The sequence below is a fragment of the Mustela nigripes genome, chromosome 3 (assembly GCF_022355385.1).
Source record: "Mustela nigripes isolate SB6536 chromosome 3, MUSNIG.SB6536, whole genome shotgun sequence".
Lineage (NCBI taxonomy): Eukaryota > Metazoa > Chordata > Mammalia > Carnivora > Mustelidae > Mustela > Mustela nigripes.
The window spans coordinates 65,734,289-65,758,257 of record NC_081559.1 but is presented as its reverse complement, the minus strand read 5'-3'; the positions used below and the strand labels follow the sequence as shown (position 1 = coordinate 65,758,257).

At 41.1% G+C, this 23,969-nt stretch overlaps 1 protein-coding gene across 1 annotated transcript in view; it reads right to left on the bottom strand.

Moving 5' to 3' along the window:
* Window positions 1-23,969, bottom strand: part of MYO3B (myosin IIIB) — a 376,680-nt gene that overhangs the window by 328,680 nt on the left and 24,031 nt on the right. The window contains exon 7 of the mRNA XM_059395489.1: window positions 11,808-11,953. Coding sequence (XP_059251472.1) covers window positions 11,808-11,953 — 146 coding nt within the window. The remainder of the gene's footprint in view (window positions 1-11,807; window positions 11,954-23,969) is intronic.

The following is a 23,969-nucleotide window of genomic DNA, read 5'->3' as shown; positions in this document are numbered from 1 at the left end:
ACTCTCCTAGGCAGAGCACCTCCCTTCCACCTCCAACTCCATCCTTAATCATGCCTTTGGCAGCACTCCAGGAGCAAGAGACTCAAAACGACATGAAGTCACTGTATCTTTTACCTAGGGCTATCATTACAAAATACCACAAACTAGACGGCTTAAAACAATAGAAATTCATTCCCTCAGAATTCCAGAGGCCAGAAATCCAAAATCAGTGTTAGCAGAGCCCTACTCCCTCTGAAGCCTCTAGGAGAGGCTCTTTCCTTGCCTCCTCCAGCTTCTGGAGGCCTAGACTTTTCCTCAGCTTGTGGTAGCACTGTTGTCTTCCTGTGTGTCTCTGTCCTCGTGTGTCTCTGTGTATGTGTCCACATCTACATTTCCCTCTTCAAGTAAGGATGCCAGTCCTGTTAGATAAAGGGCCTACTCTGATCCACTATGACCTAATTTTAACTTAATTAATTACATCTGCAGTGGCCCCATCTTCCAAATAAGGTCATATTCTGAAGTACTGAAGGGTTAGGACTTCAAGGTACCTTTTTGTGGGGAACACACCACCATTCAGTCCAAAGCAGTCATGGTTGACTATTCTGCAGGAATTCTATTTTCTACTTTAATGTTCTTCATAATGTGCAATACAGTTTTATCTGTATCATCTGTTATTTCTAAATTCTCAACCACAGAGTTGGGATGGAGAAGGCAGGAACCAGAATTCCCAGCAGAGATTATAGCTTTGAAATATAAATAAACAAACAACAGTCAAATGGTTATTTCTGGGCAGGATTTTTCTCAACCCCGGTTATACCTTAGAATCACTTGGGGAGGGGTGCCTGGTGGGCTTGGTTGGTGGAGCATGTGACTCTTGATCTCAGTGTTGTGAGTTTGAGCCCCATGTTAGGTGTAGAGATTACTTAAAAATAAAATGTTAAAAAAAATTGGGGGCACCTGGGTGGCTCAGTTATTAAGCATCTGCCTTTGGCTCAGGTCATGATCCCAGGGTCCTTGGATCAAGCCCCACGTCAGGCTCCCTGCTCAGCAGGAGCCTGCTTCTCCCTCTCCCATCCACTTGTGCTCTCTCTCACTATCTCTGTCACTAATCTGTCTCTCTCTTTCAAATAAATGAAATCTTTAAAAATTTTTTTTTGATCTGAGAATTATCTGGGGCAACTTTGAAATATAAAACAATATGCATGTTATTACAGGGGTGCCTGGGTGGCTCAGTGGGTTAAAGCCTCTGCCTTTGGCTCAGGTCCTGATCCCAGGGTACTGGGATCGAGCCCCACAACAGGCTCTCTGCTCGGCAGGGAGCCTGCTCCCCCTGACCCCCCGCCCTCTGCTGGCCTCTCTGCCTACTTGTGATCTCTGTCTGTCAAATAAATAAATAAAATCTTTAAAATATATATATGTATGTTATTACAAATATATATCTGGGTAAGTTAGTTATATATTTATATAAATGCTGCTCTTGACCCCAGATCAATTACACTGGACTCTCTGGGGGCGGTATCCAGGTGCTGCTATTGCTTAAAGCTCCCAGGGGATTCTAACCTAGAGCTAAAACTGAGGAATCCTGTCCTGGGTAACTCAATACTGCAGGGAACTATAGGGAATCACTGTAGGGACCATTCCTACCAGCTGGCTGACTACTCACATTCCTCTGTACTGAGCCCCTTCAGAATATAGGGAGGAAACTGAAGAAAATAGTTTATATAGGCCCAGTTATCTGAGTATAAAGCATTCTGCTTAAGGGTGGTGCCATTTCTGCCCCTCTGACGAGTGAAATGATGGACTAGTGACAGAGCGGGACTAGAAACAGCACCCAAGTGTCCATCCCAGTTTGAAATGCTAGCTTCAGGAGCATTAGGGCTCTGCCTGGCAAGCACTCTCTTGAAATAGTTTGAGTATGGTACTGAGAAGGAAGCCATCATTCCAAAGGGATCTAACTGGGACATAGCCAATGTAGGGGTGGGGTGGTATTTGTTCTCTTAAACCTTATGTTAACCACACAGGATTATCTTACTGTTTGACTCTATTGGACTTATAGCTACAATCAAATTCATTTTTCCCCCTGTGGGTTATGAAGCCATGGCTGTCAGACAATAGAGCTCACCAGGGTTTCTGAGTTACTGGTTAGAAACCCTCATTGTTCTTGACAACTGAGATCTTTTGGGGTTCCCAGTCTGTCATCTACCATACCAGCCACCCTTCCATGAATGTGTCTAATAGGCTACCAATGTCCACTAACTCATTACAAATTGTAAAACATTCAACAGATAGGGTGGTCAGCAGGACCCTGCCCGAGGCCTCTAGGACTTCCTTTGTCACATTGACACTGACACCATTAGTCAACATTGCTTAATACAATCTTCCTTGGGTATGACCCATTACTACTACCATTCTTTAGCCTATATTTTTCCATTGTGGCCACAAAGATATCACAACAGATTTTACCTAAAGGCAAAATTACAAATACATTATGTCTAAAACACTTCCATTTTGTACCAGTCTTTCCCTAATGCCAAACAAGGACATTAACCTGACATGTCTTACTTTTAGTGAACCCATGCTAATTCCTAGTGATCACAACTTTTGTTTCTAAGAATTAACAAACTATTCAAGGAAAAGAAGAAAAATCTTAGTAACTATTTCATAATGGAAGTCAAGCTCACCAGGCGGTAATTTGCAAATTCTGCCTTCTTTCCTTTTTTGAAGAATTGTAGCACATTCTCCCTTTCCACTTCCTGAACACTGTTCCTGTTCTGCAGAATTCTTCCAAGATCACTGATAGTGGGTCAGCAGTCTTACCTGTATATTCTCTCAGTACCTGGGCTATCACTCCTCCCAGCCAAGAAACCTGAACTCATCTGAAACAAGTTAAGTGCTCTCCTTACAATCCCCTTGACTGGCTTGGGTTTCTATCTCTGGTTGCTAATGTTTTTAGCCTTTCCAGGCTGGGTTAGAAAAAAAGTTATTCTCTTTGGTGGAAAAAAATGGGAGCAAACTGGAGCCCAATCCAGATTCAGTGCTGCCTAGAACTCCTACTCCTGTCCCCTTACCTGGGGACAAGAAAATTCCAGAACCTGGGGAAAGTTTGTACATATCAAGGGAGCTAAAGGGACCTCTCTATAAAGGGAGCTAAAGGGGGAGGCAGCCAAACCCCCATCACATGACTCAAAGCCAAGCACAAAGCTCCCACAAAGATGGAATTGACAGGAAAGGAAAAGCACTGTGGCCTCAGTAATCTTCAGAGGATGACAGCATCACTACTCATTGTAGACACACGGGGAGTAGAGACCAAGGCCAGCTCTGGTTCCTAATGGACAGTTCATGTCATCACATTCACAGGTGTGTATGGGGGCAGGAGGAGAGTCCATATCTCTTAGGAGTATGTCTATTAACAAAGGAGTTGTGAAATGGATATTCGTGGCAGAGTCCTTCAGCAGGTGCAGGAGAAGTAGTAAGGATTTACTGAAAATCAGTCTTCGTTCTCTCTCAATTCCCCATACAATCATCAATCACTCACTTAGTTAAACTTTCAAATGATTGATCTCAGGATGGCTCTTTTGAATAGGAGTTTTCAATTCTTGAACTACAAGGGAAAGCAAATTCCTTAAAATACAACTATACCCAGAGATTTTTTTTTTTTTCTGGAAGCACCCAGCAAAAATTAAATGCTTATTATAAACTGTTCTGAGCACTTTACACTGATAAACCGCTCACAACAATTTTGTGAAGCTGATAGTATTCACACCTTCATTATACCAAGGAGGAAGCTGAACCACAGAGACATTAAGTAACTTGGTCAAGTTCATACAGCTTGAAGGCAATAAAGCTGGTATTTGAACCCACATAGACTAACTGTAGATCACTTACCTAGTGGTAAACTGATTGCAAAAATGGGACAATTTTCTACTCCTTCCTTTATCTATGCTTGGAATCCTGTCACCAATGTGAGAACAACCCTGTCTGGCCTACTAGAGGATGAGAAACCGTACAGAGCAGAGCCAAGTCATCCTAGCCAAGGCCATCCTAGACCAGCAGACCCCAGCCAAATCCCCAGCTAACCACAGATGCATGAGTAAGCCCAGCCAGGATCCACAGAACCACCCTGAGACCTGACAGACTCTGAAATATAATAAATGAATCCTGCTATAAGCTGCTAAGTTTGGAGGTGGTTTGTTACATACCAGTAAAGAACTGATACAGAAATGCTTGACCACTACACTACATTTTCTTTCTGATGACGCTGGCTTCATCTCACTCTAAGATTGTCCTGGAAAAGAAAGTTTCTGCTGTGAAAACCCATCCTCCAGACTACTACCTAATCTCTTTTCATCTCTGTGTTGCCCCCTGCCCTACCACTATGCCAACTTATCGAGACAGTTTATAAATATTCCTCACCTTTAGTCCCTAGTTTTTTCTGGAATCAAGAGGAAAGTAGGGTACTTCAAACCCTTTGGTACTATTTTGAGCTCTGTTTCCTTCTCTATCCTCTTTGCCCCTCTCTCCATCATTTAGGAGCTAAGCTGGAATTAGCCAAAGTAAGTGGTGCCAAAATAATGAAATCAGGGTAATGAGGGAGAAAGCATGTAGATAGTGCTGTAAATCAATATCGCTCCTTCTCAGGCCTTTCCCTTCTCTTGGGATAAGCTTCTTACTCAACATGGATAGGGACTAGCAGTCCCTGAAGGCACGCTTCTGCTTTGCCACCTGATCCCCTTAAAACCTTGAAGAGCTGAACTCTCCCTGTCTGCCAGGATTCAGGGGGGCAGCAAGCTGCACCTCCACAGGAACTAACAGCCCCTGCTGCTCAACTCAAATTAAAAAAGAGTTTGGAAACATGTTCCACAGAGTAGAAGCCTTCTTGGGCATTTCTTCCAGCTGCCTCCAGCTACTGTGTTCCCAAGGAAATGGGGGAGAAGGGGCACGCTTAAGGCATCCTGAGGGATAGGGACCACAATCCACTAAAAATGGGACTAGAAATTTCCCAAAGAAAAAAGAAGACTCATAAAAGACTACTGCTTTTTCCACTGGAGTATTTCAAAACTTTATTTTCTGTTAGGCACTCAATAAATGCTAAATGATGCTAATTCTTCTAGCTCTTCTTGCTTTAGGAGTGAAGCCAAGATTGTGAGGGTTCATTGCTCAAAAGGCCAATAGCTAAGTGACCTGGGTTGGTGAAGAGAAACCAAAATTCCCTGGGGCAAATCTAGCCTTACTGTGCCATTAAACACCCACCCCCCTTACTCATTACACTTCAACAACAATAGTTTAGTTTTAATTTCTTTTCCTTATATTTCACAGCCCTAAGGGAAAATGTCCTGTGACAATTCTGTAATAGTAAGACAATTACTGGTGACTCAGGGCTCCCTGCTGCCTCTGCATCCTCTCGCAGCTGAGGAGCAGGCTTCCCACGTAGGAACAATTTGCCATGTGAATTAGTAAAGTCAGAATAAAAAGAATCTTTACCTTTAAAAAAAATGACAGAAATCCAGATGAAATTTGATGAAAATTTAGCTCAAGGATTCTGTTTCAGAACAAGAGTCAATTGTAGGCACTGGGGTGCCTGAGGAAACCTTTCAATTAAAGTCACAAATATTTCAACTGAGAATTTACCTCTTCTGAGCCCACCACCCACATCATCCAGGAACCCCAAGAGTATCCTTCTTGATTTCTCCTCCTTGTTTCTCTTTTTCGGCTGTCTAACTTCTTCCCTTTTCACCTTTGACAATGAATAGGGGAGAAAACAGTAAAACTGTGCTCCACTTGAGGAAAAACTGACAAACCCTGCCTTACAACTCAAACACTCAACCAGAGCTTAACTGAGAGTGAACAGTTAGAGATGTCCTAGGTTAGAGGGCATAGTCATCCCCAAATTCCCAGCAAACTGTGTTCTAAAACACTTTTGTGAATGGGTAGTTTAGAGCTTGGACACCTTTTTCCCCATAAGCGTAAAGTTCTAGGGATAGGCTAAGTCCTCAGACTCAACCATAAAACTCTACATGGCCACAAGGGTCTAATAATGCACTCAAAGTGAGAACTTTAGGTGTTACATTGCCTCCTTCTATTTAAACTCTAGTTTAAGTTAAACTCCTTAAACTTTAAAATAGTTTCCATGAGAGAATGCTTGAGAGGATGTCAGAAACAGATTTCCACTTACCCAAGAACCAAAGTGAACTTTTCCTATTAAAAAAAAAACAAAAACAAAAACAAAACAAAAAAAAAAACGAGAGTTAGGTGAAGGGGGAGGAGATTCTGGCTCTACCAAAGTATCCCTGATGTGGCAGGTGCAGGTTTTCCAAGGAGGGTAGGTTGGGACAGGAACTTCTGGGTACCAGTGATAACCTGGAATGCCTCTCTGCTTTTACATAACATATATTCTTCAATTCTTTAGTTCAAACACTTGTCTTAAGTACTCCAAATTAGGAACTAGAAAGCAGTTACTTAGAAGGGAGTTTGGAGACGGAAGGGATCTTTGGACTGCGGGTCATAAATCAATCAATGAGCCAAGGAAGACCTACATTCACCTGTGATGACACTCTTGATTTCTGTTCTTCAATGGGAGCAAGAAGAATGATGCTGGATTATCAGCTTCTTAAAGACCAGGATGTCCCATTTATTTCTGTATACTCCAGGCCCCTCAGTGCTTTGCTCATAATTCATCGATGAATAAACATAAGAGGGGCTTTAACTTTTCAATGTTCAAGTTAACCCTTAAACAACATGGACTTGAACTGAGTAGGTAGGTGTTGTTTTTTTTTTTTCTAGTAAACATGGTACAGTGCTATAAATGTATTTTCTCTTCCTTATGATTTTCTTAATAACATTTTCTCTTGCTTAATTTATTTTAAGAATACAGTATATAATACATATAACATACAAAATGTGTTTTAACTGACTGTTTAAGTTATCTGTCAGGCTTCCAGTCAATAGTAGGCTATAAGTAGTTCTGTTTTGGGAGACTCAAAAATTAAATACAGATTTTCAACCGCAGAGGGTTGGTGCCACTGCTGTGCAAGGATCAGCTGTAGTTGTAAAACATGTGGGCTTTAGAGTCAAAGTTCTCAGATTCAAACCATTTTCCTCCTGGGTGCGTAAACAGGGGTTTTCTCCCTGGGCTTCCAGTTTTCTCCTCGAGAAAAAAAAAGGGTGATGATGGTCTCTATCTCACAAGGTCACTGTAGGGATTGATGCATTTATATTTGTGAAACACATAGCACCACGCTAGCCACAATCTAAGCTATTACTATTTTTCCACCATCACTTAGCTCGCTACCTAGATTCTACCCCAAATTAGTTTCTCAGGGAATTTAGAAAACATGAAAGTTGATGGTATAGTGGGCTGAACTGTGGCTCCCAGAAGATTGTCCAGTTGGAGCCTGAGAATGTGTGTTCATTTGAGATAAAAATCTTTGTAGATGTAATTAAGACAAGGGTCTTGAGAGGAGATCATTCTGGATTAGGATGGGTTTTCCTAAACCAGTAACAAGTATTTTTCTAGGACATGACAGACAAGAAGTCATCAAGATACAGAGAAGAAAGCCACATGAAAATGGAGGCAGAGATTGAGATTCTGCTGCCACAAATTAAAGAATACCAGAAGTAACCTGAACTTGGAAGGGGCAAGGAAGAATTCTCCTCTAGAGCCTTCAGAAGGAGCATGGCTCAGCCATCATTTTGATTTTGACTTCTTGTCTCTAGAACTGTGACAGAATACATTTGTATTGTTTTAAACCACCAAATTTGTGACAATTTGTTGTGCAGTCTGAGGAAAATAATGTACAGTTTGGGTACAGTTTGGAACAACCTAAGTTTGGCAATGAAAACAAGCCCAAACATGAGCTGGTAATTATCATGAGGTTCTTTTTTCAGCATACTGTAGGGAAACTTCTCTTTAGGAAGGGAAAATCACTGGCTTCAGAGACTGGAATGTTCAGGCCATTCTGTCCCATCTACTCCCAGCCAAACACATTTGGCTAGGAACCCTGAAAACATTCTGCATTTTTCCACAAGGAATGAAGTGGAAGTACTTGATGTGTGGTAAGACAGTGGACAGAATCAGTCTCTATCTGGCCCCAAATAAATGGGCAAGCAATAGGGCTCTTAGATGGTGTCCAATAAATACACTCGCACTACCTTTCTGACTCCCATCTATGGAGGTCAAAGAAGTCATTAACCAAAGATTCCAAGCTAAGGAAAGCTATCTGATTGCCAAGAGGGCAACATAAGTGTATATGTTGAGATAAAGATCCTCTCCCAACTCTATGGGTTGTTGCAATCACACCTATGAAACAGATCTCCTTTTAAGAGAAAAATACATCCAGGTCTGGAACTAGAGGGTATTATGCTTAGCAAAATAAGTCAATCAGAGAAAGACAACTATCATATGATCTCCCTGATATGAGGAAGTTGATAGGGAACATGGGGGGTTTGGGGAGTAGGAAGAGAACAAATGAAACAAGATGGGATCTGGAGGGAGACAACACATAAAAGACTCTTAATATCACAAAACAAACTAAAGGTTGGGGGGCGGGGAGGAGGGGTAGAGAGAAGGTAGTTGGGTTATGGACATTGGGGAAGGTATGTGCTATGGTGAGTGATGTGAAGTGTGTAAACCTGATGATTCACAAACCTGTACCCCTGGGGCATTAGTAATACATTATATGTTAATTAAAAATTAAAAAAAAAATGTCCAGGTCATCTGCAAGATCCTTCTAAGCCTTTGAAATTTTAAAGGAGTCCTCAGGAGAGTCATCAGAGAGATGATGCCCAGAGAAATGGTTTTCATTCTTTGCCTCTCCTCTAACTCCTAGAGAAAAATAGCAGCAGACAGAGCAGCAACTGTCAGAGAGCAGTGACTTTTTTTGGAGCAAAGGCATTAGACAAGATGACACACACTGACAGGTTCAGCAAATAGCGGGTGCTGTCATAACAGCAGATAATTTCTCTGTGTTTGCCATGCGAGAAAGACAGTGAGTCACGCAGTATTTCAAAGACAGGTCACGATTACTCCATGTGTCATCTTCTAACGTGAAGGTCAAAAGAAAGGGGAAGGTGCTCCAAAAGAAATGGAGGCAGAGAAGGGAAGAGCAAGGAGACCTGGGTGCAGGCAAGTCAACCACATCCAGGCAGGTCTCGCTTCATAGTTCCTGACAGTGTCCAGGGAACCTATGTAATTATCTGCTTTGTTGACATCTGAGGCTCTCCCCTCACATGCAAGCAACACTTCATTAATTCCTGAGTCCTTTGTAACTTGTGAAAGTCAGGTCTTCCCTTACTCAGTAAAGGGTTTCCTATCTTCCCTTATTTTAGTAATTTACTCAATTTATTACCGGTAAAGAAGGTTGTAAAGGGAAGAGGCAGGGTGAGGAAAGACACATACAGTGCCAAGAAGCCACATACAGTGTTCTGGATCCCAGAATACTCTGAAATGGACCTCACTGCTTAACTGAAGGGAATTCCAGAATACCTAAAACACTCATAACCAAAGAGGAAAAGAAATTAGAAGCCAAACGGATTCAAAGGATTTTTGTCGTTATTTGCCATTTTCTTTTCTCCATTAGGGAAGAAAATGCTGAGAGAATGAGAGAGACAGAGAGACAGAGAGAGAACCCCATGAAGCACACAGGTAAATCTGGGTGCCTATTTAAAATACGTAAATGCTTAATTTTTCCCCTCTATCAGAGAGATTTTCTGAGGAAATGTACATTTTTAGCACTCAAAATTAAAATAGTGCACACACAGGCACTTTGTCAATTCACAATACTTTGTAAGAGGACTGCATGATTCTAATTATTAGGGTAATTTTTAAGTAAATAACTTCATGAGTATAAAAAGCTATGCAGTGTATGTAATTATGCTACATTTAAAACACACACACACACACACACACACACACACACACACACACACACAAAACACCTCTATCCTTCCTGACCAGGGAATGTCAAGTTGACTGTAAAGGTTGGGACAATGGCAAGTGTTCAGCACATATAATCGCAATAAGGATCTGCTGACTGATTATTGTTGACATTACCTAGTTCAATCTGATTCATCACTTGGGCAGGAACCAAGAGATGTTGTAAAAGGGCAGGAGGTTACTTTAGGAGGAGAAAAACAAAGTTTCAAGCTATGTTTGGATAAGAATCCTTGTTGCCCCTGAGATCTTTTTCTAGCAATTGTCTTGTTCCTGGGGTTCACCCTGTCTGGAAGCAGGCAGTGGGGGCTTGGTTATTTGTGCTTCAGATCTGGAAGTTTCTCCAAGATGGAAGAAGTGGGATGCAGAGATTACTAGGGACCAGAGATCTGGCTGCACAGAAGCAAGCTCAGAGGAGTCAATGGAGACAAAGTCTATTTAAACATGCACACGCATGTGCGTGCACACACACACACACACTCACATAGCCCTTCTAAGCTGCCTCACATTTACCACCCTATGAAATTTTTGAACAGGTAGTCTGTACACAAACACATGTTAAAAAACAGAAAGAAAAAAATATACCCAAATAGATGATCTCTTATCAAAAGTACTATCTTGCTAATCAGAAGCCACAACTTAATTCTGCTCTTTGGGAGATTATGTGGTCTCAGTAAATAAACTGTGAAAAGTAAATGATTTGTAAAAATCAAAGCACATATACAAATCATCCCAGACACCATTTCTCATTTTCTGACATAGTACTGCATACGATACTGGTTTTGGTCCTGCATTCTTACATCGTTTTGAATGATCACCAGACCATTAATTTTAAAAGTCAGTCGCTTTGTCTGTTCTAGTAATTGCCTGGATTTGTTTTTGTACTTTGGAAAAGGCAAAAAGACCAACCCTGAGTTGGGTGGAATCGTTTTTGGAATAATGGTGGGTGGCTGTTCACATCTGGATTAGGTATAAAACGATAACATTATGATGATGAACGCAACAGAGCCTCATCTGCATATAAATAGACCTAATCAGAAATGCAAATTGCAATCAGGCAAAATTTTTAAAGGCTGTGTGATTGTACAGATAAGGAAAGGTTAACACTTGCATTGTTAAAGTAGTGAGCCCACCCAGAGTCTTCCTCTGAGAGAGAAATGTTTTCGGAGAGTATAAATCTCTTAATCTGCAACCCAGCCAGGAAAGAGCTCCCTGATTGCTTCTTTTTCGGTAACCAGAAGCTTAAGCAGCCAAACAGCAGCCCGATTCCGATGAAAAACAAACAACCAAACCTCTTGCACAAACCTCTTATGAATACATACAATAGAAAATATACTAGCATTTAAATGCCCTCCAAATGGACCTCTTTCAGCACAGTGTCCCATTGAGATGGAAATCGGGATGGAGAGAAGGTCTTTTAACTGATTTACTTTTCTGATATTTTTTTTAGTGCTGCTCTGAGTAGATATGAAAATATAATACTCACTTTTTCATCCCCAAATTTTCCTGAATATTTGAGAAAGAGTCAAACAAACAAAATGACCAGATGTGATTATATAATTAAAAAGAAAACCCTAGTATGTAAACACATTACTTAATCCAAAATTGCATTTTAGTCCTCTGGTGCAAAACACAATAAAGGAGTATTTCAGAAAAATCAAAGTACTGAAAATATATGTAATGGTTACAACACGTCCTATTTTCTTGGGATATGCTGTCTTTCAGGAGCATCCATCCTCTTTCCTCCTCCACTCCCCCTGTTTTCCCAGAAAAGAAATACATTTTATAATCAGGCTTTCTCTGGTTTGGCCAGAAATTGTTCACTAACTATTTATTATTCCTCTTAACCAGCCTCTTTCACAAAGAACTAATGAGCCAAGAGCGCCATCTTGTGTCCTACCTTGGAATCTTAAAAAGCGTTTTCACAGGATGCATGTCAAAGAGGGGAGGGTCTCCATCCCCCAGTTCAATAGCTGTGATCCCCAAGGACCAGACGTCACACCGAGCGTCATAGGAAGAGTCATACTGCTGCTCACAAGCAATGACCTATCAGACAAAAGCAAAACACATCAACCCCACTGCCACCTCCGATGTCCTAAAAGACCCATGGACTATCCTAGCCCCCTCTTAGTTCTTTTGGTTATTCTGATATTGAATCCCAGTGATAGCAAGGGATGTGTCATCTAGATGTTATTTGTATGTGCCTGATTTGTCAGCTCGATGTTCATTAACTTTATAAAATATTTCAATACAATAAGCATGCATTGAACCCTCTAGCAAGCACAGTGCAAGAGGAGGCATGGTTCATACCTCGCTGAGCCTGCTCTGACATCCCTTAAGGAAAGTCTTTGTCTGCCTTCACCTTATTACCAGCTGCTGAATTAACAGCAAGGAACAGTTGTTTGCAAAGATGCTTGTTTCCTGCACAAAATCTCCAGGAGTGTGGCCAATTGAGCAGAAAGATGTTTGGAAGACTGGAAGACTGATGTCGTTAACATAAAATAGGAACCACTCCCTTCCATCCCTTTTCTCTAAGAATACCTGCCCTTTCCACAAACCCCAGCAACTGGTTTGTAGTTCAGTAGCGCCAGCTGTATCTGTTACTGGGCTGACTGTGTACAAGAGCAGCAGAACCAGAAATGTCCCTGGGCTTGTCCTTGGTTTGGGGAGCATGGAACCCTGTGAGGAAACCTCTTTCTATCAACCTTTTGAGTTAGACAAGAAAAGCCCCTCCACTGAGACTTGGGGCTGTCACAGTGGGACTGGAAGAAAGCTGGGGTAGACCAGAAAATGTTGAAGAACCAGGTGTCCCTATTTGACCCCAAGTCTATCTCCTCAACCAAGGATGACCCTTGGCTACAGGCAGGTAGGAAATTTTGTACTGCTCTAAATGGCCTATGTGGCAGACAAGTGACATCACTGAAGAGCCCTGTGGGGCCAGAGTGACAGGCCTGCCCGCCCTGTTAGGCCACTGGAAGGTATTTGGCTTTGATTCTGAGTAAGATGGGCCAACCGGCTCTGAAGAACAGAGTGACAGATTCTGCTTTCACGTTAGCAGATCTCTGTGGCTGTTACGCTGAGGATACATTAAAATGGGACAGGAGTAGAGGAAGCAAAACCAATTTAAAATGCTACCACAAGAATCCAAACTACAGACAGTGAGAAATAATCAGACTGATTACATAATTTTGAAGGCAGAGCAAACTAGATTTGCTGACTGGGGCTCATGAGAAAGAGGAGTTGAAGACGAGTCCACAGTTTTTGACATGAGCAGTTCCAGAATAGAACTGGTATTTGATGAGATGGGGAAGACAGGAGGAGAAGCAGCTTCGGGTTAAAAGGCAGGAGCTCTGCTGCGGACCTGTTAAGTCTGAGATGTCGGTGAGACTTCGGATGGAGAAGTTCATTTTAGCAGGGTGAGTCTTATACCTGACTAATGACCTGAAGAACAAACATGTGTTGTTTTAAGCCTCACATGTGCAATATTACAATGGTAGTGACAGAAAACTATTATATCTCTTCTTAGACCCATTTAATTGGCCTTGCAATGCCAAATAATGCCTACCGTCTCACCTGAGACCTGGTGCTTTTGCTTTTATCATTGCCCTCTACGCTTCTTTTCTGGTTTCTGAACCGAAGTAGCTCTTTTCATGTTCTTGCATCCCTGGCCTGAACCCAGCCCTCTCTTCTGAATAGACTAACTGCCATAGAATATTCTGCCATTTTAAAACGTGATTTCTAAGTGTGCATTCAAACTAAAGTTCAAATAATTCCAACTTCAGAAGCAGAAGCCATTTCGCAGTCTCCCCAAACCTCCCTTCCATATCCCAATCAGGTGAGAAACACTGCTATTTTTAAAGATCTCCAGAGAAGGCTATTCACCACCTTCCCTTTCAGAAATGACATTTCTAAACATGTGGAACAAACATAATTTTAGACCTATCAATCAGCAAACAGCTCATCATTCTTACATGTTCCTAAGAGGGAAAGAAAAATAAGACTCTGTCCTTCTCCAGCAAAAGCTACATCCAACTAAAATTTAAAGTGAACCTATAAGTAAATGACAAACCATGTCCACTCTAAATGTCCTAAGACAATATGAACTAGCATGTCCAATAAAGGACACGAGCTCCAAATGCTTGGGATATTAGAGGGAGACCATGCCTGGGGAAGTAAGACAACAAAAAGTGTCTAGTGCCCAAAGTCCACACTTTATGGGAGGAAATTCAAATCAACTTCCAGCCATCTTAGATGTGACACAGAAGACAAGTCCAAGAACCCATCCAAATGTGAGAATGGAGATATCCTAATGTTTCACAAGTGCAGTCATAAAATATTCAAAATATTTATGTGGTTTCAACTTCTCTTTACAGACAGATCTTATCTTCGGTTCTGTCTGACTAATAGTATCTTTTGGCCAAATTCTCCTCCCGAAACTTAGTTTGTAATTCAACAAAGAAATTCTTTAAGATCAGCCTTCCAAAGAGGTTTACAGAAAATTTTGCTGTTAAAATAATTCACAGATAATTACTGAGTACCCATGAGTCAGGCATGGTACCAGGTCCTAGAGAGGGAAAGCTAAGTTCACACATGTAATATTCACAATTTAATTCCACATTGTGAATTTAAATTCACAATTTAATCTTCATAATCTTCTGTGAGGTAGGTGCTATCCTCACTTTGCATAGGTGTGGAGACTAAAGCATAGCACAGTTAAATAGCTTACCCATGGCCCACAGCTAGTCTTTGTCACAGCCAGAATTTGAATCCAGGAAGAGAAGAGACAAGTAAACAAAACATTATAATATGATAAGTGTTCTACACAATAAAGTTTATGTTCAAAGAATGGCTGAATTATCAGCTGCTGCACTCATATTTTGAATAAATTAACCAGGTTTCTTGAGATTTTTGTCACTTAAACTCCCATCTCCTTGGAAAGAGTCTCTTTCAGGAGCAATCTTTCACAGAAGTAAAAGACCCCTTATGTGAGCTACATGTGGGATTCATAGACACACCCTAAGAGGATGCACCACAGCTGGGGTCAGCACATCTTGGACCTGGATTCCTTCTCTATCCAATACCAAAATCTACAACTATTTCTTAAGGAGAAGTAACCCCATTCTCCTCAGCACAGTATTCTCCTTATTTCTAGGTAAAATAAAGCTGAGTTAAGAATGCTTAGATGGTCGATTGGTCTTTGGTTCCCTTGCCCAAAGGAGAAGGCAACCTTTCAAAGAGCTCTCTGAATCAGATGTTCTGCTACTCTCCTAAGAAAAGGACACTGGCAACAGCAAATAAGTATACTGTGCTGAGACCAAGTTTCCCAGGTTCTGTAAGTCATGTTTAACATGAGGGGTAGAGAGAAACAGAGTGAGATGGCATGGACTCAGGCCCAGGACCCCAAACACCTCATTCTCTTGTATCTCTTCACCTCACTTCACTACCACCACCCCAAGGAGGAGACGTGTCCAAGGCAAGTGTACACATACATTCCTTGACCTCAAGTCTTTGCTTCAATCATAGGAGTATAAATGATGTTGGTGGCAGTGAAATAGGGAGGACGGAATAGGTATAAGAAAGAGCTCAAGAGAAGACCTGCAGGATTGGTCTTCCCTTGGAGAGGGATTTAATATGGGAGGTTAGGGAAAGGGACACATCCAGAAAGACTGACATCTTGATCCTGGGTGATCAGGAGAATGATGGTGCCATCAGGGATGTCGGGAAGAGAAGTCATTTTGGCAGGCAGTATGACAAGTTCAAATTGGGTCTGAGTTCTACCCCTCACCGGATATAGAAAAATAGCTTGCACTCTTGGGAACTCACTTTTTTCCACATAAATGCAGTGAGAAAACCGAAATTCTCTTAAGATCAGAAGCAGACTATATACTAAAGGGTAATGATAAAATATATGTTTTCAGTGACTACATGAAGTTTTATGTTACAGTAAATATATCTTACATCTCAGAACTCTATAGATGTAAATCCTCCTATTGTTAGTTGCCAACAAAACTCCTCAAAATTTGTAGTTTTAATACAGTTATAAGTACCAGAAGCAGATACCAGGTTGTTTATCATAAACTTTAACAAATTTGTGTGTCTATCTTAATCCAGTGTTGTGAATAGAAACCTGCTAATAAATGTCAATTTTATAAAGTATGGATTCTCCAAAGTTGATTTTAAAGTCCCATAGCATGTTGGAGGTTGATGTGAAGAGGATGTGCCTTCTGCAGTGTCCCATGAGACATGTATATGAACAGTTACAAATGTTTAGTGTACCCAGCAAAGGCTAAGAGCATAGCATTAAATGATTCAAAACAGAGACAGAGTCCTAGTACAGTACTTGCTAGTGGCCTAATGACTCCAAGATTAAAATATTCTCCTTTTGAGGTGCCTGGATGGCTCAGTCAATTAAGCATCTGCCTTCGGCTCAGGTCATGATCCTGATCCTCAGATCAAATCCCAATCAGGCTCCCTGCTCAGCAGGGAATCTGCTTTTCCCTCTCCCTCTGCCTACTGCTCCCTCTACTTGTTTTTTCTCTCTCTCTGTCAAATAAATAAATGAAATCTTTAAAATCATAATAATAAAATAAAATATTAACTCTCTGACTCTTGAGAAGTTTCAGAGGTACATAAATTTACATAATTCTGCATAGCTGCCTTTAAAAACCCAAGTCTCTGGCATATCAGTGTTTATATGGTTTCTGAGTTTTATTTTTTTTTAAGATTTTATTTATTGATTTGACAGAGAGATCACAAGTAGGCATAGAGGCAAGCAGAGAGAAAGAGAGATGGGGAAGCAGGCTTCCTGCTGAGCAGAGAGCCCAATGCAGGGCTCAATCCCAGGACCCTGAGATCATGACCTGAGCCAAAGGCAGAGGCTTAACCCACTGAGCCACCCAGGCACCCCTGTTTCTGAGTTTTAATAAATAGTTTTAACCACTTGGTGCTAATCTACATTAACCTCATCATTTTTTTTATGTTTTAAAGGGGCCAGAGCCTTGATGATCTCAGTAAAGCGACCCCTTAAGTGAACAGAAGTAACCCACAGTAAGGATTATGTCTTATCTTTCTTTCCTTTCTGTCCACATCAATTTGTGGCACACTTCAGGGAAGCTGTGTTGAAAAATCTTCAGACTGGAATCTGAATGCAATTCAGAAAGTCTGAACTCCATTATTTACTAGCTGAGTGCCTTTGAGCAAGTCCCTTGAAAACTCTGAGCTGAGGCTTCTTGAGTTATAGGGCTCTCACTTTCTATCTATAAAAGAGAAAGGTGGGAAGGAATGATCTCTGCTATCCCTTCCAGCTCATATACTCTTACGGCTTTATGCTTTCTAAATAAGTGATTTGGGGGTTGATCTCAAACAGAGGTTAACCTCTCCATGCAAATTAGCTAGAGCAAACAGGTTATTCTGGAGTGTGAGCCAGAAGGCTGGAACCTTAAAGACTTCATTATCAATATTTTGTAAAAGGTCTTAAAGTCTATGAAAAGATGCTGGTTGCTATGATAATGCCTGTTAGGAAAGATGAGCTTCAACATCAGAACAATGGTTTGGATGCCGGTTAATGGAGTATGTTCCTACCTTGAAATGTGAACTTATGGCTTTTCTGGTACCCTTAGACTACACTGATGCTTATTTTAAGATGAGGAAAAGCACTTATGCTTGGATTACTAACAATATCTATGCGTTAGCAGCCACAGTGCTCAATGGCAATAGCTATTGAAATGGGCTACTGAATAGCTACTGAAATGGGCTTGAGCCTCCCAAATGTCAGTCATTACTTCCTTGGCTGCCAAAAACTTCTCTTTCTAGAAGAACATGAGAACAAGAAATCAGTTTTCACTAACAGTTTAGCTCTACCGGTCTTTAGAGCAAAGGCTAGCAGTCAAACATCTTTGTTAGGGCAGTTCTCTTTAGCCTTCTTCAGGTTAATGTATTCCAAAGTTCCAGACCCTCTAAATGTCCCTTGTCATTCCTTCCCACCCCACAGAGGGAGGACCTCCTCCCTTCTCCCAAAGAAGTTCAGGGCTAAAACAGCACCCACAACTTGATAACACAACTGCTTTGACAAATATCATCTCCTGGTCCACCAATGGGCATGGTCAGTAGATTTCTGTTGAGGATAGGTGACCCTTTCCTCAGTTACCAGGGGAATGGCAGAGAAAAAACAACTCTTAGTTGCTCTTGGGTTGTAGAAAAATTTGTACCTTTGGCTGGTGAAAGAAAATCCAGAGCCAGGCACTTTCATCTTGGTTTTCCCAATCCCTTACTAGGTTACATTGGCAAATTACCTCAACTCCTTGCACCTCTTCTTCCCATGCAAACCAAGCAACTGCTTTCTCTGGGCCTTGTTTTGATGTACTGATTATGAAAATGCTGGTTACCCAGATTTTTCTATGGTATCAAAATTAATTAGAGATATCACTGTGTCACTGATGTATGGGTAATACCTATTTTGTTTACTTATTTAACCCTTTTTGCATTTTCTAAAGTGTCTAGAGGGAACATGAATTCTTTCTGCAACAAAAAGCAAATATTGTCTGTTTTTTGTCTTGAAAACCTAAATAAGTACTGAAAAGTTTGCCTTAATTTTCAAGGACATCTTTCATTCCTCTAGAGTATTTGTTGGCTATTGGGATTTTTCATCAATAAGTTGACAGGTTAAAGGTAGTATCTTGGTCATGAAACCAGGTTCCCATGAGATTAACACAAGAAGAATTAAACAAATTCCCTTTCCAACAATAGCCCTTTCTATGTAAGCACAAGGCTACAGGTAGTACTTTCACTTCCTTAGGCCATCACGATCCCATGAAATGCTCCATGATTATAGTCTCATTTCAGCCTCGACCAAGAGTAGGGCTTGCTGATAAAGCTCTGAAGATAGAATTAAAATCCACTTTCTATCTCTTGCAAAAAGACTTGGGCTATAGGAACCTGAGGGAACAAAACAGTCTCTCCTCATCTCAAGGTCTTCATTATCTAAGAAAAACACCTGTATTAGATTAGATGTAAAGGGGATAAAAGACAGTAACATATGAGCTCCTGCATTCAGAAAACCTAGATTTCTCTGACAGGATATTTAACTTAAACTATTTATCAAATTATATATCAAAGAGCTGTTGGACTGAAATCTCTTTCAATAATGTGACTTTAACCAATACTTTCAAGCAAGTAGTATTATAGGAGCACCATCTAATATAAGGAAAAATATTTTTTACTCATAAAAAACAGCTCATCAAACTTAAAAAATAATAGATGTAACTCGGACACTCGCATTTTCCCACTAATATTTTTAAATGTCATTAAAAATGCAGTTAGGTTTGCCTTATATGTTCTGATTTCTTACCTTACTAGAATTGATGGTGTGATACAAAATTGTAATCAAAGCTCAAGATTAAAATTTCACTCAAGTACGCAGGCAAAATGCTGTTATTTCAAGAGCTAAATTCAGCTCTAAAATCGGCAAGGCAAATAGACCTAGAGCTATTAATCCTTGGCCGACCTTGAACCCAAAAATGCAGTCAACACACTGCCAAATAAGATGGGCTGAGAGGTGCACGGGCAAATAGGATTCCTCATTTTGCTTTTGCAATTTATGTAGCATAATCGGTATATGTTATTGATCCTAAACATTTCTGAAACAGAACTTTTCTTGAATTGGAAATTTCAGTTAAAAATATTTCAATGGCAAATATTATTCACCAGATTTACATACAAACATCTTAAAGTGTTAGAAGCTGAGATACTGAATAAACATATGAAGTCTCTTCCTTTTGATGAAATATAACTTCAAGGAAGGATACATTTGAGATTTGCTTGATTTTTTTTTTTTTTTTTTTGTAAAGGGGATGTGGATTAGAAGATCTGAAATTGATAGGATTGGTTGGGTTTTCTTTTGGTGGGGGTTCTTTCATAAAACTCAAGGCTAGAATTGAAACTATATTTTATATATTGATAAACTGCCAAAAATAATTTAAATTATTTTTAAACTATCCTTATGAAAATCAGAAAGGTCTTGAATTAAAATATAATGTTTACAAGACTTTTCTCAGGATTGCTAACATTCAACTTTGCCTTTAGAGAAATAAAACAAGGTTCAAATTAATGCCTGCGCAATACCAACTTCCCACCATGGTAGTAGAGGTTAGAGGTGAACTGGTTTTGGATTTGAGGCCAGGCTGACTTTGCACTTAAATTCCCCAAAGCCCCAGGAATGTGTCATTTATTCTTACTTATGTGATAAGCCCCATATCCATCTCAGGACCAAAATTCACAGAACTCCTTTGTGAAAGGTAAATTAGTGTGCCCATATTGTTCTATGCACCCTTAGTATGCAAAATGTTCTGAATCCATGTAAGGACACAGTGAGGAGATGGTATCTATGAACCAGGAACCTAGCAGGCCCCACCAGATACTGAATCTGCAGACATGCTGATCTTGGACTTCCAGCCTCTAGAACTGTGAGAAATAAATATCTGTTGTTTAATTTAAAAAAAAAAAAAAAGGCTCTAAATGAACACATTTGCTTGGAAACCCAGTATAATCCCACTGTCCTCCCCCGTTGCAGCAGCTTTCCCTACCAGAAATGGATGCAAGAAGGGATCTTAGGATCTAGATTTTGTCCAGAGTTACACAGCTGGTTTGTGGCCATACCAGGAGCAAGATCCATGGTCCCCCCACTTCCCTCCTGAGAGGCATCACCTGGGAATTCTTATCAAACAGGGAACATTAGGTCATTGCCAAAGAGATTTCATGTACCATAAGCCATAGCCACAGTAACTTCCATACCTGGGAGCATGTAAGCACACCCTCCACTTAAGCAGATGGATTTACTGCTGCCTCTCACTTCCTTGCTGCCCCTGCCCTTTGCCAGCTAATGTTCCATTTCTACCAGGGTTCAGTTAAGGAAAGAATGAATAGCAGTTCTACAATTCAGGGCATTTTACAGCTTGTTAGGTCAGGTTTTATTACCCCAATGAAGAAACAGATTCAGAAAGGTTAAGAAACGTGCCCAAAGTCACACAGCTAGTAGGTAATAGAATTGAAGCATGAGCCCACAATAAGAAACTAATGGGGATCTGGGGCACCTGGGTTGCTCAGTGGGTTAATTAAGCCTTTGCCTTTGGCTCAGGTCATGATCTCAGGGTCCTGAGATCGAGCCCCACATCGAGCTCTCTGATCAGCAGGGAGACTACTTCCCCCTCTCTCTCTGCCTGCCTCTCCCCCTACTTGTGGTCTCTCTCTCTGTGTCGAGTAAATGAATAAAATCTTAAAATAAAAAAAAAAAAAAAAGAAAGAAAGAAAAGAAACGAAACTAATGGGGGGGGGTAGAGATTTTCTCCACTATAACAGAACTGCAGAAATGGAAAGGAAGCAAATCAAATAAAATATCTGAATGCTCCAACATAGGCATACCCCTTTATTTGCAAGTTGTCTCCGGATTCTGTCCTCTCACAGGCTGATGTCACCATGCAAACCAGGATGCCCTTGGGAATGTCATACATTCCTACCAGGGAGTCATTTCCTTTAACCTTCTAAAACTAAAGAAGGTGTGGAAAAAACCTGTGACGTAATAGAACACTACAAATACTAGTCTCCCCACACCCCACCTGCTCCTGCCTCACCCCCACCCCAAGGCTCCTGCCTCACCCCCAACCCCTTTCCTGAGGCTGAATACCCTCCTCCCTTTGCTTTCTCAGTGACCATCAGGCAAAAGACCAAATGCAAGGTTTGGCCTAGGCATGAATTCCCTTTCATGGGACTGAACCCCTGGGCCCTGGGCCCTGGGCAGGGCAGTGGAGGCCCTGATGGAAGGGTAGCCACCAGGTAATTTGGGACTCAGAGCTCTGGAAGAACCAAGGCCAGGTCTGACATTCCATCAGCAAGTACTTTTGCCCCTGTGGGAACAGTTTGGCCCGTCTCACCTTCCCAGGGAGGGGTGGGAGGACAGCCTCGAAAGCTCCAATTATTCACAGAGGCCCTTATTTTGATACTACTTGCTCATCACTGAGTGTGGGATGGCGGGAGGAGAGGAGATAAAAGGCCTCTGCTCTGGCCCTCACATGCTTCTGCACATCTGGAAGCTGAAGCCTCAGATGGAGTTCTATATTTAGACCCACCGAGGAGGGTGACAACATGTCACCACCACCTCCAGGGCCAGCCCCCCACCTCTGCACTAACATATGACACATGACTCAACTTCCCTGCAGAGCTCCAGCTGAGAGAGGACCTCTTGCTGAAGCTGAGGTTAAAGGCTGGGGCTGCACTCAATCATTTTACCCTTACCCTGGGCCCTTCACCCACCAGAGCCCCAAGTACCTGGATTGTGCTTCAGAGCCCTTCAAGGCAGAACCACTGTGGGAATGCAGGTAGGGTCAGCCCAGAACAAGAAGGAAAGGAATCCCACTATTTCTTAGAAGCTGACATAAGAGTCTGGAGGAAATCAGGGAAGACAAATGGGTATAGAATCTCAGGAATGAATATCTTAAGGGAAGACACCCAAGTCTTCCAGTCAGTGATCTGGGTGCTAAACCCCTCACTTGAATCTCCTGAGCAAACAAGCCCTGCATTTCTTTCAGAGATATGACTGGCACATGGGATCCCAATTATCCCCAGTCATTTAAAAAAAGTCAGGTAAAAATGGACTCTGATGTTCTCACCATTCATGCCACTTCTCCCATACTGAGAGCTTGGAGAGATCCTGCCTTCATCATCAGAGGAACACCAGAGCCATGGAATATGTGAGCTAGAAGAGGTTTTTCTCCCAAAAACCTGTAAATCTTCTCTGAGAAACAGAAGAGAGCTTGGAGGCAGAAACTACCCAAGCCAATCTCTTCTTCTTACAGATGAGACCAAGTTAGGGAGGGCCAGGTTCAGACAATACGCACCACCATTTTAAAAAATACTTACTATGCCAGGGACTGCACAAAACATGTTCAGTGCATCATTTGATTTTGTCCTTTGAAGCTGTTTTTTTTTTTTTCCCTTCTCATTTTACCTCTTTAACTTCTCCCCACCTTACTAATCACAAATATTCAGGAACTTGCCTAAGGTCCACGGTTAGGTAGGTAAGCAGGATCTACAATTTGCTCCCAGGTCTGACTCCAAAATGTGTGCTCTTAACTTTTCTCCCCAAACTGAAGCCATATTAAAATAACTAAGCCACAATCGCTTTCTAAAAATGAGTGGCAGGGCTAAAACTAAAATCCAAATCTCCTAAATTCTCTTCTGAAGAACTTTGTCATTTTGTTTTTTCAGATCCTTCCCTTGGGGATTAATCACATTGGCTTCTAGCATCATGTTGAATTATTACATTTTCCTCAACATATTAGGAAGGATCATTCTTATCTAAAGTAATTATAAAACTGACAATGTTTAAATCTTATCTCGTACACTGGTGGTCACAAACGGTTTACGCTAGTATAGTGGTTAAGGACTCTGGAGCTAAATAGCTGGGTTCAAAACCTGGTGACATCATAATACCTTGTCCAAGGACAAGAAGAGTCTTTCTGTGACTGACTTAATCCAAACCACTGGACTAGTAATAGCACTGAAATTATGGAGTTATTGTGAGGATTATAAAAGAATTCATTCATATAAAGCACTTAGAGCCCAAAAAATGTCTGCACCCCTATGTTTACTACAGCATTATTTACAATAGCCAAGATACAAAGCAATACAAGCGTCCATCAATAGGTGAATGGATAAAGAAGAATGTGTTCTTTATATACAATGGAATATCACATAGCCATAAAAAAGAATGAGAGATTGTGACAACACAGATGGACCTACGGGGCATTATGCTAAGAGAGAGAAAGACAAATACCATATGATTTCACTTACACATGGAATCTAAAACACAAAACAAAAGAACAAACAAAGCAGAAAGAACACCATAAATACAGACAACAAACTGGTGGTTGACAGAGGGGAGAGGGATGGCGTGATGAGCAGAATAAGTAAAGGGGAATGGGAGGTACAGGCTCCCCAGCTATGGAATGAGTAAGGCATGCGGATGAAAGGTACAGCACAGGGAATATACAGTCAATGGTATTTTAGTAGC